The 18,471-nt window shown below is 31.2% G+C and overlaps 1 protein-coding gene across 1 annotated transcript; it reads left to right on the forward strand.

The window, feature by feature from the left end:
- Positions 1-12,267: 12,267 nt before the first annotated feature.
- Positions 12,268-18,471, forward strand: LOC125865669 (serine/threonine-protein kinase KIPK1-like). Its single transcript, XM_049545875.1, has 3 exons — positions 12,268-12,380; positions 13,954-16,317; positions 17,444-18,471. The coding sequence occupies exons 2-3, from the start codon at positions 14,135-14,137 to the stop codon at positions 18,276-18,278; spliced, it is 3,018 nt and encodes a 1,005-aa protein (XP_049401832.1). The 5' UTR covers positions 12,268-12,380; positions 13,954-14,134; the 3' UTR covers positions 18,279-18,471.

Below are 18,471 nucleotides of genomic sequence, written 5' to 3' on the forward strand. Positions count from 1 at the left end.
GTTGATGATGCTTCAGGTTCGAATTTCAATAGAGACAGAATTATTAGGTGATTTTTCTTTATTTGTTTAAGCTTTGGTAGATAGAATTATTTGATATTTATATTGGTCGAAGCTAGTAAATACAGGAAATCGAAAATGTCGAAGTTGGTTGTGGCTTATAAATGGAAAAATAAGGTGTTAGTGAACCAACTTGTCAAGCTCTATCTAACTCGATGTGTGATACTTATAGCTCTGCGAAAACATATTCGGACATGCACACTGTTCATATGAAACCCCCATAGCAGGCTTGAAAGACTATGTGACCCATCTTTTGCGCGCAAACCTAATGACATAGTTGCATGTCACTACCATCTTCTTTTTATAAGTTCGACATATCGATGATTGTAGCTTCATCGGAAAAAAAAAAGAATCATAAATATGCCAGTCATTAAAAGTAAAAACTGCTATGAAAGATTTTTTATGTATCATTTGTAACAAAATTATAAACCTAAGCTAGTAATTTCCTATGGGTATAATCGTTATACATGTAAGCTAATTTTGTCCCGATGAAAGATAGATATCCTAAAAAATTAATCGAGATGCTAGGTTGGACAACATGAATATCAAAAAGAAAAAGATGTAGAGAAAGGTGATGACAACTTTATGTTGAGTAGGTAGGTATTTGTGGACAAATTCTTCTGTATTTTATTTTCCAGTCAGTCCCTATCAGTATTATATATCACTTTTCACTACCTACATTTACTTTAAATGTTCTCATAAGTCGCAACGCAAGACAAAAATATTAAATTCTCTAGCAAAAATGGACCACTGGCTAAACTTTATTTTTTTCTTTGAGCCTTTTTTGACAGATTGCCTAGCAAAGTGAAAACAGAAATTACCTAACTTAAAAAGTACAAAAGTACCAAACCCTAAACATTAAATTGTCTTAATTCAATATTGTAGAGGCTTTTAATTTTTAACCTTCTGATTATAAATGTGCTTTATTGTTCCTAGAAAATAGTTGAAATCATATTTATATACTATATTAAACTTGATCTTTTTCCCCTTTATCCAATTCTATACTCTAGTCTCAAAATATTTGTCGTTTTTATTCTCAAATATTTTTTTTGTCCATCTTTATTTGTTTATTTTATTATAAATAGATGTTCACTTTTACTTGAACGGATTAGAAAATCAAGGAATAATTTATCACTTATTATGAGTTGTTTGGTGTGAGGTATAAGGCATAATTATCTTTAAAATAAAATGCAAAATTATTATATTATGTATTTGGTTGGAGGTATCAGTTGGCCCTTGAATTATTCATCCCACCACTTTTACCGTGGTGGATAAGTTATCTCATATGTATGTGGGATAACTTATCTCGAGATAATTAATCTCGAAATAACTTGTTTCCAACCAAACAACCCCTAAGTTACTGATTTAATTTATAATAAACTATAGTCATTTCTCAAAAGTATTGAATTTATTATTATTCAAGGGTGATATAGTAAAATTATCATTTTATTTATTATTCTTGAAAGGATATGCCAAGTCAATGTTGAACAAATAAAGATGGACGTATGGATTACTTGTCATTTTAGAATTACAAAGTAGCATTATTTTTTTTCTCTCCTTTTTATCCTTAGTAGTAATTGTTTTTGAAGACTACAAATACTTTAATTATGACACATAAATAGAGCAAATATTTAATAAATACAAATTATATTTTAAGACATAAATAACATAAATAACATAAAATGATTAAACATTACATTTACTTTATTGTTTTCTTATAAAAAAATATGTAAATGAAAAACACCATAATTATTTTGAGACTCATGAAATATTAAGTGTTTTCAAAAGTTAAAATAAAAGTGGGGCATTAGTAACTGTTCCTGAAATAGTTATATTCTTTTAGAATGGGAAGGGACAAAATAGATTTCAGAATTTTCAAACATTTTGAATGAGAAAGTAGATATTATGCTAGAATAAAGTGAAAAAAAGAAAATTATTTAGAAATAACAATTTAATAATTTTAAGTGTGAATGGCACTAATGTTGGTCAATCAATTATTGAAAATTCATATTTTAGTCCTTGTGAAATTTACTCAAGTACATTTGAGTTTAGATTAATTGTAATATACACTTTTGATCCACTTTTGAATTTCATAAATTTACCTTTGATATCAATAATTTTACTTGCATTATCCATGTGTTATGTTAAGCTTCTAATTATTACTTCATATTTAACAATAATATCTTAAAAATAGATTAAATATAATATAAAGGGACCCAAAAATATATTTAATTAACTGAAGATTAAATATATTTAATCAAATATCATACTGACTAAAAAATAATAATTACTATTTGAGGGACTAGAAATGCTATTATCCAATAATTTTAATGATTGATCAAAGAAAAGAATCACAAACAAGAATTGTAATACACGTAATCATCTGATTTAAACTTTAAACAGCATATTGTTAAAATTATAATAATCCATTTTCATAGAATATATATTTATGGGAATCAAACTTACCAAATAAGCATATCAAAACCAATTTCTAACTACTTTCCATGGCCCACAAATATTCTTTATGTGATAAGTACTAATCAAGTTTATCCCTAATCTTGTTTGTTTTCTCAATTCTAGACCAAATATATTACAAAGATTCTTTAATGTATAGACGCAAATCTCTTGAGATCTTAATAATTCAATTGATTAACTATCTGAACTTCATCTTATCGGCAAGAGTTCGAATTCCCTTTTCCTATCCTAATTTTTTAAAATTTCACATTAATCTGCTAATCATTACACATTATTACACAATCCAAGTTTATAATAAACTATCCAAAAATCAAATACTACAAACGTTATTTTAAAAATATTTTTAGTCTTTAATTAGTTAGATCTTTCATTTGATTATATTGAGATTTTTTTTTACTCAAAGTACCTACCTACAGAATCAAAAAAAATATTATTTACAAATGATTTCATTATCCTCTAATTAGCTGTGAATTGTTTAAATATAATGGTAAAATAAATTATTTTGGTTTGTTACTAAACTTATAAATATTTTTTTGAATTTTATATTTCTTGAGGGGGGACCAACAACAATATTATTAAATATAGGGGAACAAACAAACCATCCCTTTCTTAGCGAAATTAACACGAAAGTGATAGTTGTTATACTTTTTCTTTTTGACAATTGATACATTTAGGACCACAAACCATGACTTTTTCCATTTTTCACCCCAAATATTTGGTCAACTTGCAACAACCTTTGTAATAAATTAAAATGCTTCAATTGTTTCGATTTGTTTGTCCTATTTTGATTTGATACGGAGTTTAAGAAAATAAACTTTATCTCTTTCTGGACCTCAGGGAGTTTTTCCAAAGCTGAATAGTGCGTGCACTTCTGCTAGAGCAGAATCACATATGTACTTGATGTATAACATAAGACTTTTGAATCTTGTGCTCTTAAATTAAAAATATGCTCAATGTATCAAAATGTTCGTTAATCTTATGTTTTTATACATATCATGTGGGAAGTTGAAATTAAAAAGGGAAAAAATTATTTTTTAAAATAGATTAAAAAAAGGTAGTTCAAACAAATTGAAACGAAGGAATATTTATGTCTTTTTTTTGTAAAAAAATGTTTTTTGCCATCTTCGTTATATAATATTCAAGATAAATACTTTTTTTTCTTTGGTTTTTATAAAATTAGTTTTTAGTAAAAATGACTAAAAAAAGGTAGTTCAAACAAATTGAAACGGGGAACACTTGTGTTTTTTTTTCTTAAAAAATGTGTTTTTCCATCTTTGTTATATCATGTTGAAGATAATTACTTTTTTTTCATTGCCTTTTATAAAATTACTTTTTTTATATAAAAAAAATAACTTAGTTTTTTTCTTCTTCTAAATCAATACATTGCTCGCTTTGAAGTCTCACTATTGAATTCATGACGACAAGTCTTATTTTGTAAGGTAAAGCAATCCCTACAGAAAAATGAAAGACGAATTTGAATTCAAAATTTTTGATTAAGAATGAAGGTCGAGTATGTATCATTCTACTACAACTTTTAATGGTAAAAATAATTTAAAGTTACTCCACCTAGATAATATGAAATCGAAAACAGCCAAGCTAGTGGGTAATTCTTATATTTTTATGGATCATAGCCCCATAAATTCAATATAAATATATACTTGTAGAGCTTTTGTAATTTTGAATTTTGAAACTATGTACATTTGACCTTGATTTTTAATCCATTAAAATTTGTGCCACCGCGCCGCGGACTTCCCTTGGGATCACAAATTATGAGGAAAATATTACTCCTAAAAGTAAAAGTAAAAGAAACACCATCTTATTAATTTTCTAATCCACAATTAAGTTTTTTTTTTGGCAAATAGTTTTGGGAAGTGCTAAATGGCCAGAAAATTTAAAAACTATAATATTTTTTTAATTTTAAAATAAACTAATCTTTTTTCCATTTTTTAGTTAAAAAAATATATAGTTATAAGGGTAAAAATGTTTTAAAAGGTAAAATAGCATAGATAAAATATCATTTTGGCCAAATTTTCTAGCCAAAAAGATTTTTTCAATAGTTTTATTGTTGTTCGTTTTTCTTTCTTTTTGATCATCAAGGGTTTATCAGAAATAATTTCTTTATTTTTTTCAAGACAGAAACATGATATGCTACTCTACTACACACTTCCCTTTCAGACTCCACGAATGATATATTTGTTTTATCGAAAAAGACTCAAAAATACCTCTAAACTATTGGAAATAGCTCAGATTTATCCTTAGACTATATTTCGGTTTAAAACTACCCTTCCCGTCAAAGTATTGGGCCACACTTACCCTTCTAGTTAATAGAAGTATGTTAAGTGCTACGTGGATGCCACATAAGCGCCAAACATTTCCCACTTTTACATAGACTAATAAGATCCCTAATATCTAATTTTCCCCTCATTTCTCTTAAGATACGATTTCACCAATTTCCCCTAATTTTCCCATCATTTCTCCATTTCCCTTAGAAACGATTTCACCCCACCCCTTTCCCCTCATTTCACAGCTAGGGTAAGAAATGATTTCACAGATTTTTTCATTTCGTGGCTGGGTTTCAAAGTTGATTTCGCGATAAAATAAGAACAAGGATTTATTAACCTACAACCGCGAAGATCCACTTTGAAATCCAGCCGCGAAATCAACTTCGAAACCCAGCCGCGATATGAAGAAATATGTGAAATCGTTTCTTACCCTAGCCGCGAAAATGAGGGGAAATGGGTGAAATAGTATTGAGGGAAAAATTAGATATTAGGGATCTTATTAGTCTACGTGGAAGTGGGAAATGTTTGGCGCTTATGTGGCGTTCACGTGACACTTAACATACTTCTGTTAACTAGAAGGGTAAGTGTGACCCAATACTTTGATGAGAAAGGTAGTTTTGAGCCGGAATATAGTTTAAGGATAAATTTGAGCTATTTTCGATAGTTTAGGGATATTTTTGAGCCTTTTCCGTTGTTTTATTGTTGTTTCTTTTCTTTTAGGGGTTTCAACTTCTTCTCTTATTTTTTATTTTTTCATTTTTGTTTACTCATTGTAATTCTTTTTCTTGTTATAGTCTCAAAAAAAGGGAAAAAATGTTATAGGGGATAAGCTTTTCTTATGGTTTATTGGTGTCTACCTTTCTTTTTTCAACTCTTTAAAATTGTCCTTATTATTGAACTAGTGGCTCAAAAAGTTCCCCTATCTTTTTTTTATAAAGAGGTATATATGTAGTCACTGGACTTAAAAGGGGAATTTACTCCTGCAATATCTTTTTGTTTTGATGAAAGCTGTTATTTTTGTCACAAGGAATTAACCTTTATTGCCTACAGATAGCATTTTCACATAATTTTGCTTATTATTTGGCTCAAATTAAATATTTATGATGAATTTTTTAATACAAATACAGAATCTGAATAAAATATGTTGAATTGTCTGAATCCGTACTTAATGTTGTAGTTCATCTCCTACTGATAATATAAGGATTTTTTACACTGACACTACAATATAACTTGATATAACATGTAATTTACTCTATTTTTCAGGTTATCAAAAAATACTTGTCAATATTGCAGGTAATTTGGCCTGATGATATGCCTAAAAGGCATACATATGTACATTATTAGTGCACAAAATTTGAACTCATATAACAATAATCATGAAATGTATTTTAATGGTACACACATTAATAAAGAGTGCTAAAGTCTTTAATTTATTGACATTAGTTAATTGTCATTGGATTCAATATCGCTATGAGCTATGGGAACATTTACAAAGAGTGCTAATTGCCGCTAAAAATATATATTTAATGATAATTAAGTTATTGTCGTTAATTAATTACCGCTAAAAAATCTTTTTTGTTTAAGTGTAACCTGAGTGCCATGTTCTTCCCCATACTTTAACACATGCCCAAAAAATGGAAACAAAACTTAGAGGTGAGGGAGCAAATGTAGACTCCAATTGGATATGGAAAAGAAGATATTTTAGTAAACCAAAATCATAAAAAGATGTTTTTGATTTTGCTATGTATATGAGAAAACCCATGATTTTTGTATGTTAGGAATTATATATATGGAGGAGGCAACAACATTATTGGTAGTAGGAAGCAATTTTAATTTTAAAACTTACCTTTGGTCCATAATTCCACATGCTTAGGAAAAGGTACAAATTTGTTAAAATATTTCACGAAAAAAATAATTAATTTTATCCTTCTTTGAAAATTTGAATCATCTGTATATATTCTTATTGAAACGAGTGAAAAAGGTTTAATTTTATCTTTTCCATAAAAATTTAACTCATTCATATCCTTGCAGATACATTTCTGACTAGAAATTATCCTTTAGTCACTAATGTAACAACATAGACATATTATTATGGAGAATAGACTATAAATGTTACTTTTTTCTATTTATTTTATTCATGCCTATATATGTTCATAGATCTCTTAAATTAGAATATTATTAACTTACTAGTTGACAAAATGAATAATATATATATATATATATATATTTAAATGGTATTGCAGAATTATGGCACATCGATATCATATTGTATAAATTTTTGTTTGAATATTTATTAATTCTTTTGGATTTTTGAGAGTCTATGGGAATACACATCTAAAGGTCACTTTCAATGCCTAATAATAGTCCAAAAATAAATTGTTTCTGAAATCTGACAGACACCTCAGCTGCTACTTCCCACATGGTCCCTTTCATATTTATTTATGTCAAATTAAACTCATTTAAATTTTATGAACCACTCATTTACTACATTAAAATTACTTGTATGGGATTTTTTCCCCATAAATTTTTATATTATGATACTCCTGGACAATGAGGTACCAACAAAAAAAAAAAACAGTAAAATGAATTATTAAATTTCGTCCTCTTATAAAAATGCTATCGGAAACAACTTCTGTATTACACAAAAGTAAAGATAAAATAGGTAAATATCCTATCTTTTTTCGACTTTATTTAAGGAATTACACGAGATATGTTATTGTTATTATTGTTGTTGTCCGTATACAAATGATAACATTTAACATATATGAATGGGACTAAAAAAAATTAACATTTAACATATATGAATTTCTACGTGAATTTATATGAAGCTTATATATTTATTGTCTATATGGGTATATTTTGATGAACTTGTTAACTTATGACTTATTTAAACAGTATAAAAATATTTAAAATATCTAAAATAAGTCGATTCAATCAGACTCTTTACAAAGAATACTCTAAATCATGTTTTTTTCTTTCTAAAGTTAGATATTTTCTTTTAATGTTTGAAATAATTATGAAATTGGAAAGTCGCACTGCGCCAGTAAATTGAAAGTAGTAGGGTATGTATAAATGTATATGTCCTTCTCAAGCAGAATCCCAGAGGTCCCTAAAAACTGTTCAAATATTGGATTAGACGTGAGTAATCAGAGACGACGCTAGAATTTGAAGTTTATGCCATTTAAATTTGAATCCTTTAAAATTATTGACTCATAGACTAATAATTCATACAATTTGATTTGAAAACTCAGTCGCGTTGTGCCAAAAAAAAGTGCTATGTATCAAAAAACAAAATAAAATTCAGAATTCAAATTCGAAACATTTGATTAAATGTTCAATATATCAGTGAAGTTTAACTTTATTATAAAACTATAATAATTTCCAGGTTTTTTAGTTTGTGATATTACTACCGTTAGGGGTCGTTTGGTTGGGAACTAGTTATCCCTGGATTAATTATCCTGGGGTTAGTTATCTTGGGATAACTTATCCCACCCTGTATATGGGATAACTTATCCCATCATTATTGTATAAATGGTGGCATAAGTTATTCCAAACATGTCAACCAAACAAGACACCAATTTTTTATCCCAGAACTATATATTCTTATTTCTCACACCAAACGATCCCAGGATTTTGCCTGATTTTTTTATTTTATTTGAAATTTATTTTTCTCTTGAAGAAAAATCAAAGCATTACCATAAGCTTTTGTTATCTGATTTATCATGTCTATGATTTGCAATTATAAATTAACGCATGACGCCAAGATCACTTTCGAACCCAACAACTACTTCACAAATGATGATAGTAATTTTGCAAATTATAGGAGTACAAATTTGGAAAATTTTATGACTAAAGAAATCCAGTTTCAGTTTGTTGCATTTAATTGCATAAAATAAGGTATAAATAGAATAAAAAATAAAATAATTGTACAATATGAATTGTGTAACGGAATGTTTTTTCCTCTTTTCAGACCCATTTTGCCGACAATCCTGTGAGACTAAAAGTTTCAAATTTGACAAATATACCAAAACTTATTTGTCAAATAATTGTCCATTGAATGACATTTATATATCACATCAAAAGTTTGGGTTGCTCAGTTCGAACCTTGTAAATGAAATACGTTTTTGATAAGAAGAATCTTACTTCAAAATTGAGATTTTAAGATTTAAATCCTAAATAGTTGGACTCAAAAATAAGTATTTAGTTAAAAAAATAAATAAATAAAAAATAATCAAACATAACGAAAAAAAGAGAGACAAATATCTTCTATTACTATTTAAAATTCACTATTTGTTTCTTGAAAGTTTAATCAAACACCTCAATTTCTTAACAAGTATATATATATCGTTCAGAAATTTGGTCAAGCAGGCTATAATATTATTGATTTGATAAGTATTTCTTCAAATAATCATATTTAGCTGTCATTATAAGTGCACCTTTACTCCTTTTGTCTGTCTATTTTTTTTTATATTTTTAATGGCCTATGTATTCATGTATGCATAATTCCCTACACGACTAAAACAAATTAAAATGTCGAAAAGAGTTTGTTCATAGTTGAGCTTTCATTCTTAAATTGTTGTCTTTTTTTTTTTCTATTGAATTAAAGTGATTGTAAGGTTTTGGTCATTTTCCATGTCTCAAAAAATGATAGATAAATGTCAAAGAAGGCCTAATATGAAATTAAATTCAGGTCAAGTGATTGTGACATATTAAAATCTCTTATTTATTTATTTATTTATTTATTTATAAATGTGAAGATTCGAGTTAAAGAAAAGAGGAAAAAAGACACTATATCGTAAGTCGTTTATTCGTTAATATTCTAAATTTTTCTAAAAATTCAGTTATATATTATAAAATTTATTGCAACATTTTACACCACGCATATCGGTACTTGTGCGATGAGGTATGTTATTTTCGTAAAGACCGCACTCTACACCTCCATTCCTTACTGAATCTATTCAACGCGAATCAGAATTAATCGAAGAACAATGTTAGTTAGTATTAAAATGATCATGTTGCTCCTGATAGAAGATATTGCCATGCTATTGCTCCAATCTATCAACTTTTAGAATTAATTTTTTCAGTGCTAGCTTAAGCACCTAATCTTTTTAATTAACTTAATTAATCAAAAGCATTCATCATCATTATTGTTGTTATTTTAGGTAGCTATCAATTGATTTGCACTCTTCCTTTTTATACATTCTACGTGATTATTACTCAATCTACTTCTTTTTAGTAAAAAACTAGTATTTCAACAAGAAACTAATCTTAATCGAATTAATCCTCCAAAATAATATATCTCTAGGATATGTTACTACTACTAACACCGAAATATTCGGTATTATTTCATATGCGAGATCTGAGAAAAATAAGACATATACGTAAATTTTGCCTTTGTCTTTATGGGATAGACTCGGCTCAAGTCATGAAATGTTATCAAAGCATGATTAGAAGAAAAATATAACAACCAGATAAAAAGCAAATGAAATAACAGATAGTAATATACATAAGAAGATAAAGAAAACGCAATTACTAAACAATGTTACCAATAGTGAGAAGAGCGGGAAGAAGGAGGAGGCTATCCCCTTACCCAGTCCACATATAGTGCGACAACACTCGACTACTTGCTAACCTCTTAATTATCCTAATTCTCGACCTCCCTACCTTCATCTCAAGGATATGTTACGTCCATTTTCTAAATTTTATACTAATAGAATGAAATTTAATTTAACAATATCAATTCCCTAAAAAAAAACATATACAATAAAAAGGCTTAAGCTCTTGTACATTTTCATAATTGAATTGTTTACTAGCTCCATTTATTCTCTATTATTGAGCTTATACTTTTTCTATTTTTCTATTATTATTTTTTGTATTCTCAAATTCTGGGAAGAAAAAAAAAACCAAAGATGTGAGGGTAGTCTCAATCTACAGTATAATTGTAATATTTTGAAATGCTCAATAATTGCTTTTTCTCAGTCCAATAATTGTTAGGTCTCTGAGTAAAAGTATTGTCTATTCTGCACTTATTTAAGTGAAAGTATCATATTTCCCATCAAAAGTAAAGTTGATTAATTCTTTGAATTAAAAAACTAAAAAAATTGTTACTTGTGAAAAGAAGTAATTGTCAGGCAAGAAACTAATAAATTTTTTTAGTAAGTTTTAATATATACTTTGGTGGTTTCTTTCTCCGTGTATATGAAATTTTAAAAAGTAAAAATAACTTTTGAAATTTACAAATTTAAACTAAAGAGTTACTTAATTTATCAAAATATCCTTGAGTCTTATGAATTTAAACATATTAAGTAAGATATTTGAATAAAATAGTTACTAAATAAAAAAAATGACATTCTTTTTTAAAGTAGATTAAACTCAAAACATGAACCTAATATACATTATTAAACCTATAAAAATTAAGTTTGATAAAAATATCAAAACACTAAAAAGTATGAATTTTTTTACGTCATAATTTTATTTTATTTTTAACAAGAGATCTCGAGTTAAATAATGTTCTATCCAGGTGTAAAACCTCCTAACGAAAAGTCAAAATTTGATAATGATATGAAATAAAGAAAATAAAATTGTATGAAACTTCTTAATAGATAATGATTGAGAAAAGACTTAATTTTTAGTTAACAAAATAAACATAAAAAGTACATTGAACATAACATAAATAATTAACTTAAAAAAGTTAAAGAAAGCAATTGAAGAATCCAAAGCAAGTAAGATTTGTAGTTATTAATTTTTTAGGCAAGATGTTACAGGTTAAGCACGTTGTAAAGACGTGCATTGTCCCCAGCCCAACATTGCATGAGAAAAATATCAATTTTATAAATTAAATTTCAATAAAAAAAAAAGGTTAATTATTTAAGGAAAAATGATGTGACACGATAAATTTAGTCCCTTAATTAGATACACTTATGACTCACGCAAATATAATTAGTTAGAGATATTATATACTTATTAAGCGCATAAATAATGCATTTCACTATCATTACATATGCATACATAATCTATTCAGCTACAAATGCTACATTTTGAATCAAACTGTTGCTAAGTTTCTTGATTAAGCAAAATCTTGCTATTCTTGATTTTTTTTCTTAATATGCAATGAGGGGCGAATCCTCGTTAAAAAAGTTATATTATATATATTTTTAGTAGCATAATCCTTCCAAAATTATATATTTGCTATCCTAATTTACCTGGTCTATCTTAACTTTTCTAAATTTGTTTTATAACATTAGTAGTTGTATTTTCTACAACTTTCATAATTTTTACACTACATAAAAATATTGTGTTTTATTATTCTTGCTATAAAATTATATTTTGAAAAATCACTTTATAAGGAAATTCTAAATTAGAAAAATATATAGTGTGGGACCCATTTCACTCCTATGGAGTGGAAGCCCACATGTCCTCTATACAATCCAAGAAAGAACCATTGATGTTACAAAAAATATACAGAGAAATGAAAAAACTCTCTCTCTCTCTCTCAAGCATTTGTTCAGAGTATAGTTTGTGAAAATACAGAGCTTTAGATCTCTGTTTTCATCATTTTTTTTTAAGGTAAATATGCTTTTCTTTTATACATTTTCTTGATTTGCTGTTGTGTTTTGCTGTGAAGTTTTGCTCATTATTGATGGTCACTATGTGTTCAATCTTAATGGGGTTTTTCTTAACTTCATTGCAATGACTTTTAAGTTACTCAATCTCTTATTCTTGTTGTTTATAGTTTCATGAGTTTTTTATTTGTTTTTTAAAGGTTTTTTTTTTGTGTTTATACTAAAAAAAATTGCAACTTTTTAGGAAGTTGGGAGATATGATGGAGGAATTTGGGAAATACCACTTCAAATCTCTTGCTTTTCCTTTAAAGTTGTAATCTTTGTTATTTTTGAGTAAATGGGATTGTTTTAGTTGAAATGGAGAAATTTGAAAAATCTCACTTCAAATCTCTTGTTTTTGCTTTGAAGTTGTAGTCTTTGTTATTTTTTAGTAATGGGGTTGTTTTTATTGAAATGGAGAAATTTGAAATATCTCACTTCAAATCTCTTGTTTTTCCTTTGAAGTTGGAATCTTTGATGTTTATGAGTAATGGGGTTGTTTTAATTGAAATGGATCTATGTTTGAACATAGTGTATCTCCATAGTTGGGTTTGGCTTAAGGTATGAAGTTCAAGAAGTTGATGCTTGGTAATAAAATGGGTGGATTTATATACCTCATTTAGGGTTGTGTGATTTTATGGGATACTTCTTATAGGAAATCAAGCAATATATACAACAACAGTATATTCGGTGAAATCTCACAAAGTGAGGTTTGGGGAGGTGTAGAGTGTAAGCAGACCTTACCCCTAACTCGTGGAGGTAGAGAAGTTGTTTCTGAAAAACTCTCGACTCAAGTGAAGCAAATCAAAGTAGTAATGGAAAGGAAAAACGGTAGTGAAGAAAGGATGACAACTAAAAAATCAAGCAATATATGTACTTTACAATATCCATTACATTGTTTAAACAGATATCATGGCATCAAAAGATTTACTTTTATTGTTCATACAATGTTGGATCTCAAACTATTGTGAATGCTTTATTGAGGTCATTACATTATGTTCCTTTACAAAATTTATTGGAAAATTTCACCTAACTTGAGTTTTTGAGATTTTCAATTGCATTCTCTTGTTCATGAATTAGCCCAGTTGCCCCAACTGGACTTAACCATTTGACTTCTGACAATAAGAGGAAGAGAAGCCCTCTTGAGTAAGGGCTCTTGAGTTAGAGTTTGAACTCTTTTTATATCTGTGGCGTCTGGGCTAGCTTGCGTGCACCTCGACTAATTCCACGAGATACTTGTCACCTCATACCCTCAACATGTACTAGGTAACTCTATCTACCAAGGCTAGGACAAATGGAAAGAAATCACCTAGTGCTTTTGTCTTACTGGGATTGGAACTTGAGGCCTTGTGGTTCTGTTTCATGAAATGCTTGTTCGTTCATCTCTTTATTGTTGTGTTATTGGTAGTCAAAGAGGTAGTATTTGCCTCTTCTATATTTTTATTTATTATGGTTTAGGATATGTATGAGTCTGATTATTAGGAAGATAGCAGGTGTTGCTTGGTTTCCTGATATGGAATTCTAATTAATCATTTCAGGGGCAAGTATGGATTTCAAAATGACTGAATCGGACCAGACTCGATAGAACTCAGAAATTTTTGGTTCAGTGTGATGTATGCTGTTTCAGGCATAGTCAGCGAGGTGTTTGGCTTTTATGAGTCAGCCATTTACCTTTGAAGTGCTTGCCGATTAGTCTACTTACTGCCAAGGCCCATTGTGATGGGTTCGTTTCGTGGTAATTGTGAAATTGTTGAGTCGAAGGATGAGGCTGAATTGTTCCAGCATTCGAGAAGGTTTAATCAAGTACTCGAACCGGACAGGAAGCAGCAGAAGCCTCCTTTGGCTAGAAAAGGAGCCGGTAAATACTTAGGAGATGACATCAATCAGCTTTTCGAATCAATCAATGTAAGAACATCAAAGAGTCTGGATTTGACAGATCATGTAAGAAGAGATGCCTCAAAAAGGCCAATGAGGAGTGGTGGATCTAACTCTCCGGTAACAGGGTTTTCTGATCCAGTTTCTCTAAAGCAGGCATTTCGGGGTCTATGCATATCTCAGGCAGCTGAAATGGCTGCAATGAGGCGATTATCAAAGCCACCTGGCTCTCCTAGTGGTTCAGAACCTGGAAGAATTACATGTTCCTCCCGATTTGCAGGTCCTAGTGAATCTGGTTTTCTTCGATCAGAAAGATTATTACAAGATGAAAGCATTTCAGGAGGTCTCCACAAGCTGTCTCACAACCCTCATGAACGGTATGTTAAGTCAGCAAACCATAGTCCCCATTCTTCTCCACGATTTGCCATTAAGCCATTCAACATGAGTCAAAATGGGAGAGTAGTGCCATCAGAGAGCATGTCCAGCTCTGTGCCTCAGCACATCCAAGAATCCAGGTTAAAGTCACCAGGTCAAAGTGCGCTTTCTTCTCCACGATATGCTAGTAAACCGAGTATTAAGAGTACAGAGTCCATATCCAGGCAATCTGAGAGAATAATGTCAGCAGAAAATGTACCAGGCTACCATAAAAAAGATTTTCTACAGCCTCCAGAAGCCAACATGAGATCAACCAGCCAAAGTGCTCTCTCTTCACCTCGTATTGGTGATAAACCAGTAACTAAGCAAGCAGAATCAGTTGTAGCGCAAAATAAGAGGACAGGGGGCGCTGAAAGCATTTCTGGTTTTTTCAACATGATACCTGATTACCAAGAGCACATGAAGTCTCCACACCAGGGTGCCATTTCGTCTCCTAGGTTGGTAGCTGCACAAGCTCTACAGTTTACAACTTCAAGCCTCCAGGAAACTAAGAATGCACAAGCATCAAACCATCATGAGATCAAACCACTGGGAACTGCATTAACTAAGGAAAAAACCCAAACTGCAGTTCCTTCCTCATCTTCATGTGAGTCTAGTAATGTCGTATTGGTGTCTGGACCAAAAAGATCGCCAGATAATCAGAAGAGAAATGTGGTTACATCATTTAGAGTAGCAAATAAAGCATCTCTAAAGCTGAGACGGAAAGGCAGATCGCAGACAGTGCCTTCGTCGAATGTAGTAAAAGGCAACAAGGAGTCCAAATCGAGAAAAAGCACCAGTCGTTCCATTAAGCCTCCAGTCAAAAACAAATATCTTCTCAAGAAGAAATTGAAAGAGGAGGTAGCACTAGCAGCTGGCACTTTTAATCTATGCTACGAAATAAATGGTCCAACAGAATCTCCTAGTCAACTTATCTGCCAGAGATGTCAGTGCACTCTCGAGGGTGCGGGGAAGGAATCTAGTGAGGAACCTGCAAAGGAAACCTCTGGATGTATGACCATTGGAGCTAGTGAAAATAGCACTAGCTGTGCTGCTAATGGTTATAACAATAGTGGTCCCCCTGTCTTGAAATTCAACAAGACATCAAAATCTAGGGAGCAAGGCGAATTTTCTCAGAGCTCAAAGAGTAGTATTGGTGATTATAGTACTAGCACAACCATCAGTGAAGAGAGCAACCTAAGCGGCTCTTTTTCGGGGAATAGACCACACATGTCCAAAGATGGCAGGTGGGAGGCTATCAATCAGGTGAGAAAACACTATGGATTCTTAGGATTAAGTCACTTCAATTTATTGAAGAAGCTTGGTTGCGGAGACATTGGCACGGTGTATCTTGCTGAGCTGCTAGAAACCAACTGTTTGTTTGCAATAAAAGTTATGGATAACGAATATCTGGCAAGAAGGAAAAAGTTGCCGAGGGCCCAAACTGAAAGAGAGATTCTGCGGATCCTGGATCATCCTTTTCTGCCAACACTCTATGCACAGTTCACTTCAGATAATTTATCATGTTTAGTTATGGAGTTCTGTTCAGGTGGTGATTTACATGTCCTCCGTCAGAAGCAGCCAGGTCGATATTTTTCCGAGCCGGCAGCAAGGTATGATGTTTTTCGATGCAGTAGATCTTACTCAACATTAATAATGTTGACAGATGATGTTTGCTGGGAAATACTTGTAAATAATGAAGCTTTCTTTGAAAATGATATAAGTTCACCAGAAGCATGAAAAAGACTTGTCTTTCTTTTGACCTGCAAATATACGTGAAACTTTTTTGGCTCGGTTTATTATAGAGCTTAACTAAGATTTTCTCGTAACTTTACTGACTTGAACAAATAATGGCTAGGTAATGCATGATCATAGGAGTCTATGTTTTAACCTATCTATATATTATAGCTACGCGATAAGACAAATTCTTTTAATATGCGTGCATTTTCTGATTAGGTGTATCCTCTTTCATCACCAATCAGACCCCTCCTTCCAAAGAAAAATGTAAATCGATAAAAATGCACTTGTGTCGAAACTGTTGCTTTTAAGTTTTAAAGGCTGAGTGGAACTTTTTGATTGGGCTGGTGTTTTAAAATTTTGGCTTGCTTTGATAGCTGTTTTTTAAAACACTAAAGAAAGTTGAACTAGCTCTGTCACCTTCGGCATAAAATATTTCTTCCATTATAACAAGACAACTAGCTTAGTGTATAATTTTTGTTCTTCTAGTGACCCAAGATTTCTCTCACTAGTTAGTTATATTAGACATGTTTTACTGACTTTAGGTTCTCTATTATTTGAGATATTCATTATCTTCTCCATTTAACATATGCTACTCGTTAAATGCCATGTAAATATATCTGTTGACCTGTTGGTACATCTATATCATGCAAGACCTTACTGTAGATGGCTCCCTCTCTTCACTTCCTTTCAATTTATTATCATGACCTAGTGGTTGTGCTTTTCCTAACTTGGCTGAATGTACATCATAGTTTCAGCCGAGTTTTTATGGACGGTAGTAACTCTTTTCAGCGTGAATATTTATCTATTATATTTAATCATAGACCAGGCTGAGAATGTGGAAATCAATTCCAGCCTTGTTTTAATGGAAGCTAGCAAGTGTGTTTTGTATCCACAATATTCAAATTTAGATGTATTATACATCATGTTATTAATCTTTTAGCTTCCACATCCGTGTATTCGGTAGTCGGTGAAACCTCTCTTAACTCGTTGTAATTGCAGGTTTTATGTTGCTGAGGTCCTCCTTGCTCTGGAGTATTTGCATATGCTAGGAGTTGTATACCGTGATTTGAAACCAGAAAACATTCTGGTTCGGGAAGATGGTCACATCATGCTTACTGATTTTGACCTCTCACTCAGATGTTCTGTTAATCCCACTCTTCTACAGTCATCCTCATTGGGAGTAGAAGCCCCGCGGATCTCTGGTCCATGCGCAGGATCCAACTGCATTGATCCATTTTGTGCCGGACCATCATGTCAAGTTTCTTGCTTTAGCCCCAGAGTTTTACCTGGCACTGCTAGAGCAAGAAAGCTAAAAGCTGAAGCTGCTGCATCTCTTAATAGATCATTGCCTCAGCTTGTAGTAGAGCCAACGGAAGCTCGGTCCAACTCGTTTGTTGGTACACATGAATACTTGGCTCCTGAGATCATCAAAGGTGAGGGCCATGGGAGTGCTGTTGACTGGTGGACACTAGGCGTTTTCCTTTACGAGCTTCTATATGGTAAGACACCCTTTAAAGGTGCTGGAAATGAAGAAACTTTGGCCAACGTCGTCTTGCAGAACCTCAGATTTCCCGACAGCCAGATCGTTAGTTTTCAAGCAAGGGATCTCATCAGAGGACTGTTAGTAAAGGAGCCCGAGAATCGATTGGGTACAGAAACAGGTGCTGCTGAGATTAAGAGACACCCTTTCTTTGATGGCCTGAATTGGGCATTGATACGCTGCGCCGTTCCGCCTCAAGTACCTGGAGTAACAAAAGTAGCACTTGAGGAAAAGAGCAAACAGTTTTTGGAGTGTGGTTCAACAGGGGAGCATCTGGAATTTGAGCTATTCTAGCAAAACTTGTTGATACTCCCATGTCTAAATTATTAATGAAAAGCAAGGCCAAAAAATTTTGCTCAGTGAAAAGCATGGTGAATGCTATAGTTATACTTTGATTATGCCATATTATATTTGGATTTTGCTTAGCTGATGTACTTGGGAAAAAATTTAAGAGCCACAACTTAGGAGGTTGAGCAATAAATGCATT

This window comes from Solanum stenotomum, chromosome 5 (assembly GCF_019186545.1).
Source record: "Solanum stenotomum isolate F172 chromosome 5, ASM1918654v1, whole genome shotgun sequence".
Lineage (NCBI taxonomy): Eukaryota > Viridiplantae > Streptophyta > Magnoliopsida > Solanales > Solanaceae > Solanum > Solanum stenotomum.